This window comes from Pollachius pollachius, assembly GCF_949987615.1.
Source record: "Pollachius pollachius genome assembly, chromosome: 3".
Lineage (NCBI taxonomy): Eukaryota > Metazoa > Chordata > Actinopteri > Gadiformes > Gadidae > Pollachius > Pollachius pollachius.
The window spans coordinates 32,374,777-32,384,524 of record NC_136936.1 but is presented as its reverse complement, the minus strand read 5'-3'; the positions used below and the strand labels follow the sequence as shown (position 1 = coordinate 32,384,524).

Below are 9,748 nucleotides of genomic sequence, written 5' to 3'. Positions count from 1 at the left end.
GATCCGTCACCGTTGTCATAGTTACTGTATACAACGCGCCTGAGCATCTCCCGTTGAACCAGATCCTTCTCCAACGTCCAAAGTACGACTTCACACCCCATTACCAGTATCAGTATGTCCGATGTGGGGTCTGAGGATCCGGAGGAGGATCAGAACTACCTCGGGGTGAGTCAATGAACACACACTCTTGTCTAAAACTGGTTAATCTTGTTCGTTAGTGGGATACATCGACATGTGTGTGTGTGTGTGTGTGTGTGTGTGTGTGTGTGTGTGTGTGTGTGTGTGTGTGTGTGTGTGTGTGTGCGTGTGTGTGTGTGTGGGGGGTGGTCAAAATAATCTTCTAGGAATATTCTGGAGACAGAAACGAAGTAGGAGAGAGGCATGGGTCGGGCAGAGCGGTGCTTCCTTGTGGAGACACGTACCAGGGACAGTATGACAGCGGCCGCAGATGCGGACAGGTGTACTGCAACCTTTCCCTTTAATTCTTTCAAAGTTTTTCTTTATCTCAAACAACAGAATGCAGTTGTTTTTTTAATCCAAGGTCGTCTTCTAAACATACACGCTTGCCATTATTTAGTCAAATGTTAAAAAAAAACTTCAACTTGGGCTCAAAGTTACATGTATTGTCAGAAGTATAGCTTCATAAATCGATTTACTTCATGACTGTTTTTCATCTGACAGGGAACATATCGCTTTAAGAGTGGCGCCTGCTTCATAGGAGATTACTACAATAACATCAAACAAGGACAAGGCACCTTCTACTACCCAGACGGATCCAAATATGAAGGTATCTTCAGACCCTTAAACATATTTTGTATGTGTGTGTATCAGTGTGTGCATGTTAGTGTGCGTGTGTGTGTGAGTGTGTGTGTGTGTGAGTGTGAGTGTGAGTGTGTGTGTGTGTGTGTGTGTGTGTGCAAGACTGTGTTTGATGAAAAGGAAAATACACTTCAGAGAATTCCCCCTCACTGTTCCCGCCCTATTCCCCGGCTAGGGTCCTGGGTGGAGGACTTGCGTCAGGGCCATGGCATCTACACCTACCCTAACGGAGACAAGTACGATGGAGCGTGGCTGCGCGACGTCAGGTAGGCCTGTGATCTGTGCCTCATCCTTAAAGCGCTCCCATACCAACAACATCACCTGGCCAACCAAGTTCACCTTTAAGCAGATTATTACTTTAATTGTGAGCAATTTACAGTTCATTGAGGTAGGGGTAATGCATCTTGTTACTAACAGGTTAGTTTGCGTTCATAGGGGAATCGAACCCAGAACCCTTTGGCTGGGAGTATAACACCTTGCAGCACTGACACTATCCTATCCTGTTCCGCACTCTTTCCCTCTACTCGGCACCACTGTCTCCTTTCATTTAGATAGTGGTTTAGCATTGCAGAATAAACAGACGCCTATGTTAGGGATATTGAGGTATGATGTATTTATCAGTTAGAGTTGGCGTCCGCTAGCAGAGATATTAGAGAAGAATCCACAGTTTATTCTTACTAGGAGTTTCTTTCACATACTGTTGATTAGAGGCAATAATAACATTGGCTTAAGTCCGTCCGGTCTTTAGGATATCCACTTCTCAGCTAGTTGCAAAAGGCAAAAAATTTCGGGTACATTTAAAGGTCCCATGGCATGAAAATCACTATATGAGGTTTTCTAACATTAATATGAGTTCCCCTAGCCTGCCTATGGTCCCCCAGTAGCTAGAAATGGCTTTAGGTGTAAACCGAGCATTAGGTATCCTGCTCCGCCTTTGAAAAATGAAAGCTCAGATGCTCCATTTTCGAATTTGGCCCCATATGTCGTCATAAGGGGCCAAGTTACCTCCCCTTTCTCTGCCTTGCCCGCCCAGAGAATTTGGCCTGCCAATGAGACGAGCTACGTCCGTGCGAGCGCCACATGTGTGTGTGTGTATGTGTGAATACACACACTGTTATGCAAGTGTTGTACACTTCTTCGTTATTTGGATAACCGTTCTGCTGTTAGTGTTATGGCGCATAACACGTTGGGTTCTCTGACGTCTCTGGTATTTTCACAACAAGACTCGTAGTGGGGGTTATCTCAGCCGTGGTTGAGAAGGAATTGGGGGAAAGGAACTTCGTCTTTGACTCCCTGAAGTACATGAACTGCGACATGGAAGAGAAAGGGATAGTTGCCCGCGAATGTCTCCCACCGGAGCCCCTCTGCCCACTGTCTCCGGCGGGAGACAATCGCGGGCAACCATCCCTTTCTCCTCCATGTCGCGGTTCAGTCTACTTCAGATTGATGTGGAAGTGGAAGAACCAGAGACGTCGGAAAACCCGACGCAGTCGTTTGATATTTATAATATCGTCTGGAGGCCCACATAGCTTTTGGCTGTGATAATATAAATTATATGATATAGATATCTATGTATAATATGATATTATTTAGATATAGAGCTCTAGGACTCCCGCCGGAGCACCCAGAGTGTCCTAGAATATTTGCATAACACGGCCAAAAGCTGTGTGCGCCCCGCCATTGCGATCCACTGTAAACACAAGCCCATGGAACCGTGGCCGCAAGCTGCTCAGGGCCACACCCCCACCCTCCACCTTGACCCGCCTCTAAAAAAAGTATTTTGTTTCACCGGCACATACATTGTATTTATTGATTGTTGAGTAGAATGCCTTTGGTTTCTAAGAAGAAGCCTCCTGTGATGGGAGTCAGTGATAACATCTCTGTTGTTGGGTCGCTCCAAGGCACGGCCAGGGGACGTATTGGTACAACGACACCGGCTCTTCGTACAGGGGCGCCTGGAACAACGGCAAGATAGACGCAGTCGGAGAGATTCTCCATTCCAACCACCACTACAAGGGGAGCTTCCTGAACAACAATGTAAGTCTATAAAAGTGAACCTGAAACACACCCGCGCCTTGGCAGTGTGGATCAATTACATTCCTGCCAGAAGAGCTTTCGTTCTTTTAAACATCTCATTTGACACCTATGTATTCGCCATCACTAGGGGTAAGCCTGTAACTAATAACTAAAAGGGCTTTCGTTATCAAATGTGCATTAAGACTGGTCATTCTGTAAAGGGAAATTAATATGATAAAGCAAGCATAAAGTGGGACGGTAAAATCCTTTGTCATAGGAACAATGAAGTGACTGGACTTTCAAAGCAGTGATGTACTGAAAAACTGTTATTGTGTTTTGGTTTGAAGGCTCACAGTGGTATTATTTTAGTAGGCTTACTAAATGTCTCAAGCTAGTTTTACCTGAGAGTGCTCACAGAACTGCCTCATCTGCATTTTTTGGTTCAGCCAACGGGACCGGGGAAGTACGTGTTTGACATCGGATGTGAGCAGCATGGCGATTACATTCTAACAGAACAGGTAAGCAAGATGTGACCAACGCGCGCGCACACACACACACACACACACACACACACACACACACACACACACAAACATTACTGATGACCAGCCATTCGAACAGTATAGGGTCAACAGCTATGGCAAACTGTCTGATCTGAATTGAGCATTGAGGCACGTAATGTTAATACAGTCTCTTGGCCTCTGGAGTCAGAGTAGAACAAGTTGCAAGACAGCATGCTCGCTCTTCATGGGTTTGACATGTCGTTGTGCTCGCTCTGCTCCTTAACCTGAGCCCTGGAGCTCAAGCTACTAGAGAGGCAATAGGAGGAGGCCCTGCTACAGTCATGAGAGCAGCATTCAAGAATATAAGAGCCACACAAACCGTCTTAGTTTCACTTGCACACCATAAATATGTATTTTTGATTAAGGCTCTTGTTCACAGTTTACTAGATGGGATTGGAATCACAAAACAATTGACCTTAGAACGCAGATGAGCCAATTGACATTCCAGCCTCAACTTTACTCGGACATCAGCTCGGACAACTCCATTGAAAACCACAGGGAGGAGGCATAATATAACAATTTAATGGTGGATTTATGTTGTTTGTGTAAAAAATGAATAAACATGTTCAAACGATGTGCTCAGGGTACATGTTAGACAGATAGTCGGTATCCCGAGAGACTGCAGAATGGGGTATATATTTCAATGTATGGCAACTGAATTTAAGCTTGTCCCCTTCTGTATGTATTTTAAAGTTTTGAATAAATCCCTCAGCGTAATGTAGTCCCTTTCGATTGCTTCTGGAAGAAATTAAATAATTTTTCGCCCAAAACTTCTCCCAAACCTGCTTTGATATACTGTCAGCTGACATTTTTCCATATGTTTTTGTTATCCAGTCTGGTTTTTTGTCTGAGTTTGTCATGGTAACGACGGGGGGCGTGACTTAGCGACAGGTCAATTATGGATGATATTGATATGACTGTATACTTTTAAAGTCATCATTGAAAGATAACATTTGATACATTTACACAATAGTTATAGTTGGGTATAGTTTGTGATAAAGACATGAGTAACAACATTGCTAAATATGAGCTTTGTTCGGCTCTCTATGCTCTGCTATTTAAACCAGGTCTGGTAATCCCTCCTGTGTTGATGGGAGGTTTATGTTTGTCCAGTCACTGTCATCTTGTTGTTTCTCATTCCTCAGACAGGGCCCCCTGAGGATGACGAAGGTGACTCTTCCTCTGCCCTCAAGTGGGTCCCGAGAGACATCACCGGTCCAACCACGGGGACCTCCGAGTCCACCAAGCCATCACCAGGTGGACCCTAGCTCAAATGTGATCAGTCAATATATATTCCCCCTACAGACAGGTAGACAGACACATGCCCTTTAACCTACAAAGACATATCTGCCCCATATAACTCCCAGAGGACATCCGTCGTTGCCCTTATTGACTCCTCTTGCACCCAGAGCAAGGGCGTAGGAACCGGGGGGGAACGAAGGGGACGTGTCCCCTCCAATATTGGAGACAGGCGCATTTGTCCCACCTAAAAATTATACCGGGGGGAGAGAAATATTTTATTTTATTTTGAAAGCGCAACACAGCGTCTTGTCACCGCTTCTTATTCTAAAAAACTGGATGATTGAGCGTGCAATTAAAGAATTGATTTGATATTTATCAGTTCATTACTGCCATTCAAAATGTGTTTTCCTTTACATTTACAAATGTATCTTTTTAGTAGAATAAAATATATTTGTGAATTTTTTCAGTGTAGTTAATTTATGACATATTTCTGTTCAAACCATTAACGGATCTGTCAGGTTTCCGATATGTGTCCGCCCCAATGTTAAACTCATTCCTACGCCCCTGACCCAGAGTGTAAAAAAGCCAATGCACTGTTTCTAGACAGTGAATCACATCATCAAACTTTTCCGCGCAACAGTTGGCCACTGCTTGGAATTCATGGACCTTAACGACTTCTATTCATTACACAAAAACTGAAACTGTGTTATGTCTATTTTATAAATAGCGATAGTCTGGGCACATGTATTTTATTATTACAATTGTTGATCAAAGTGTAAAAATAGTCATTCCAAAATACAAAAACAAAGCCATAACAAAAATGTAGTGTGTTTGTGTGCGTGTGTGTGTTTGTGTGTGCCTGACAGATTTGGAAAAGCAAGCAGCCTCTACAGAAGATGGGAACTGACTTTGGATCTTGATTTTTGTGCAATTGTTACATCATCATAACCACATAATTAGCTTATTTGTTTACCGTTTTACAGTTTTGTTCTTTATGCATTTTCATCACTTTTTGACTGAACGTTATACAATAAAAAAATCAATAAAAAAGGGTCAAAGTCTTCCACTGTCTTGATGTTGTTTGCAACATAGATATATATAGAACACTAGATGTCTCGTCCGCGCTGCAGGCCAATGGAGTCAAACGTCCGCACTGGTGGCCATCTAGCCACAGTCAGCTGCTCACCCATAACATTGTGTTGGTAGTGGTACATATACTTTTTAAATAACCATAACTTGCTCAATTTTCAACCGATTTTCAAACGGTTTGGTTTGTTATAAACATCAGCATCAGTTTTGACAGTGAATACTTATGAATAATTATGTTAGGTTCTAGAAAAAATAGGATAATGTTCTAAAATAGATACAAGATTATAACCATGTTAAAAACGTTTGTAAGAAACCAAACCGCTTGTAAACCGGTTGAAAATTGAGCAAGTTATAACAATAATAATAATAATTGATCCGTTTTTTATAGCGCTTTTCTAAATACTCAAAGACGCTTTACAAATAAGAAAGGAATACATACAGACAGTACAGACAATTAAACAAAAGGGAAAAAATAAACAACACCACAACAATAGGCAACACATTAAGAGAGCGGGAGAGAGTGGAAGATGGCGGAGGATGATCTGTGGTCCTGAAGAGATAGGTTTTAAGTTGACTTTTGAATGAACCGAGTTTGTCCGAGTTTCGGATGGCCAGAGGGAGGGCGAAGGCTCTGTCCCCCAGGGTGCGATACTTGGTCTTGGTGATGGAGGTAAGAAGGTTGGCATCAGCGGAGCGTAGAGAGCGGAGCGGAGAGTGGGGCAGTGGCGATGGAAGAGATCTGTTATGTACGAGGGTGCAAAGTTGTTTAGCGCTTTGTTGGTGGTGAGGATGATCTTGAAATTGATGCGTTGTTTTATTGGAAGCAAATGAAGTTGACGGAGCTAGGGAGTAATGTGTTCTCTGGAGGGGGAGTTAGTAAGAAGTCGGGCAGCAGAGTTTTGTACATATTGCAATTTTTGAAGAATAGTGGAGGGGAGGCAATACAGAATGCTATTGCAATAGTCGAGTCTGCAAGTGATGAAGGCGTGAATTAGTGTTTCGGCAGCTGAGGATGAAAGAGTGGGTCAAAGGCGTGCAATGTTGCGGAGGTGGAAGAAGGATGTTTTTCTGACGCTGTTTATGTATGACTTGAAGGAGAGCGTGGGGTCCATGATGATGCCGAAGTTTCTGACCAGGCGGGAGGGAGTGACAGAGTGACCATCGATGCAAAGTGAGAAGTTCTGGACGGTGGGGATGATGGTTTTTGGGCCGAAGATGATCATTTCAGTTTTATTGTCGTTGAGTTTGAGGAAGTTGTGGTCCATCCAGGTTTTGATGTCAGTGAGACAGTTGGTGAGAGTGGATAAGATGGCAGGAGTAATGGCTGTGGTGGTGATGGTTAGTTGGGTATCGTCGGCGTAACAGTGAAATTGAAGACCATGGCGGCGGATGATGTGACCTAGTGGGAGCATGTAGAGGATGAAGAGGATGGGGCCAAGCACTGAGCCTTGGTGGACTCCGTGTGAGACAGGGATGGTGTGGGATTTGTGGTTGTTGATGGAGATGTATTGGAATCTTTCAGACAGGTAGGAGGTGAACCAGGAGAGGGCGGAGTGAGTGATGCCAATGGATTGCAGACGGCTGAGGAGGATGGAGTGATTGACGGTGTCGAAGGCAACACTGAGGTTGAGGAGGAGGAGGAGAATGGTGAGGGAGCCGGAGTCAGGGGAGAGTAGGAGGTCGTTGGTGACTTTAAGTAGGGCTGTTTCAGTACTGTGGTGAGTTCGGAAGCCGGATTGGAATGTTTCGTACAGGTTATTAGAGAGGAGGCGTTGCTTGAGTTGTGTTGCGACGGCTCTTTCAAGTAGTTTTGAGAGGAATGTGAGGTTGGAGATGGGTCTGAAGTTGTTGGGGTCATCGGAGTCAAGGCCAGGTTATTTAAGGAGGGGGGTGATGGCAGCAAGCTTAAGAGGTGGGGGAACGGTGCCAGAGTTTAGGGAGGAGTTGATGGTGTCTGTGATGAGTGGGGCGAGAGTTGAAACAGGCTTTGACGAGTTCAGAAGGCATGGGGTCCAGGGGGGAGGTGGAAGATTTCATGGTGGAGAGTATTTTGGAGAGGTGTGCTGTGGTTATGGGTGAGAAGATGGAAAGCCAGTGGTCAGGGGTTGAAGGAAGTGGAGGTTCTGAGTCAAGGCTTGTGGCAGAGGAGGTGGCAAGCTGGTTGTGGATGATTTCTATCTTGGAGTGGAAAAATGATAGGAAGTTATTGCATTTCTCCGGGGTGAATGAGGATGAGATGTTATCCTGGGGTTTGAGGAGTTTATTTATGGTGGAGAAAAGAGTGCGTGGGTTGGAGGATGCAGAATGAATTATGCCAGAGTAGAAGACAGAACGGGCTTTGTTGAATGCTGATTTGTAGAGGTGCATGTGCTCTTTGTAGGCGAGGGCGTGTACTGTGAGACCGGTTTTCTTGTGTAGTCGTTCTCGTTGTCTAAGTTGTTTTTCTAAGTTATGGTTATTTAAAAAGTACATGTGTGTATGGGTGAGCAGCTGACTGTGGCAAGATGGCCGCCAGTGCGGCCGTTCTAGACGCCGCCGTAAGACATCTAGGGTGCATCTGAATACTAAGTATATACTATTTCTGTTCAGTGTCTACTTCTTGACCGTTAATGTAGTACGTTCTACAGCTATGCGTAGAACGCCTCCGAACACCACCGGATGTTTGGAGATCATGTATTTCCCCTCTGTGCGCTGCACATCAGATGCCGGCAAAATTAAAGCCACCTGCGATAATTTACAGATTTTCTATTTTTTTTTTCACCGCAGCGTTCTTCTTCTTCGGTTACCAGACTCCGGCTGAATTGTGGGATAGCGTAGTGACCTGCCATTGTATACTTTGGCGGTAGCACATTCTTAAACTTTTTGCCTACTACACAATGCGTACTGAGCATTCGGATGCGCTATATTTGTGACGTACTACAAAATGACTACTATATAGCAGTCAAGTATGAGTATTCGGATGCAGCCTACTGGTTTTCTATATATATAAATGATTTGCAACAGCAACTAAAGGTACGGCCACACTGAACTCATTACGCACGTAAGATTACGCGCATATCGCGCCTAACCTGACGCTTGATCATTGTGTCACAAAAATGGTTCAACGCGCCTAACGTGCCTACACAGCTAGATGAGCCCGCCCAAAACGTATTTTCCCCGCTAGTTTTCTTTTGCTCCACAAACATGACTGAGATCACGACCATTGCTGCGCTGTATATGTTGTGGGAGTGCGACGAGAGTAGAAAACCCAAACGCCGCCGTGTTTGGGTGCATGATAAGAGCTTAGATCTGGCCCGCGCACGTTCTGTCCGAGCCCGGCCCGACACATCAACTTTAATTATGAGCCCGAGGCCGATTTTAACCCAACATTTTTTTCAATACATGTGTAATTTTGTACACATTTGTTACTTAGGCCTACTCTGCTAAATATATATGTAAGGGATAATGTATAGAACGCCGGTCATTATCGGGAAAATAAGCCCAGACAGGGCGAACAGGACACCGATGCGCAGCGGAGGTGTCTTGCTTCGCCCTGAAGGGGCTTATTTTCGATAATGACTGGTGTGGGTACCAGATTGACTCGGCTGCCAGATCGACTCGGGGTCCTGCTCTTACAGATGACGTATCGACACTTGACGTATCGACACAAGCTAACGGACAAAACCCGGAAGGGTTGTTTATAAACGGGGCTCAATCATGGACATAAAAAGAAGGCTCAATCCATTTTGGTTTTGATTTCATTGAACGCAGCCCGTTCTTTCGCACAAACAAAGCCATTGGAAACACGTCTGAAAGCACTGATGAATGCATATGTAACCCAGTTCCTGTTAGGGACTCTTATTCTGAAGGAGGAGAACGGAAGTGTCTGCGTGTGGGTCGCTGCCGTTTTGACTCTGTGTTGGGAGCGCTGGAAATAAAGTGGATTGCTCCGTTCAGTGAATGGAGTTAACTGATTCTTCTTTTATATATTACCCAAGTATAGGCAACAATAAAACGCTCGGTTACACATATATTTTTGT

General features: G+C 44.5%; 1 protein-coding gene across 1 annotated transcript; it reads left to right on the top strand.

Annotated features, from left to right (window-relative positions):
* Window positions 1-381: 381 nt before the first annotated feature.
* Window positions 382-5,547, top strand: LOC307073535 (uncharacterized protein; the record flags this gene model as incomplete). Its single annotated transcript, XM_079733413.1, has 7 exons — window positions 382-561; window positions 682-787; window positions 995-1,085; window positions 2,721-2,856; window positions 3,282-3,353; window positions 4,544-4,655; window positions 5,507-5,547. The coding sequence occupies 7 exons, from the start codon at window positions 382-384 to the stop codon at window positions 5,545-5,547; spliced, it is 738 nt and encodes a 245-aa protein (XP_079589539.1).
* Window positions 5,548-9,748: the final 4,201 nt, after the last annotated feature.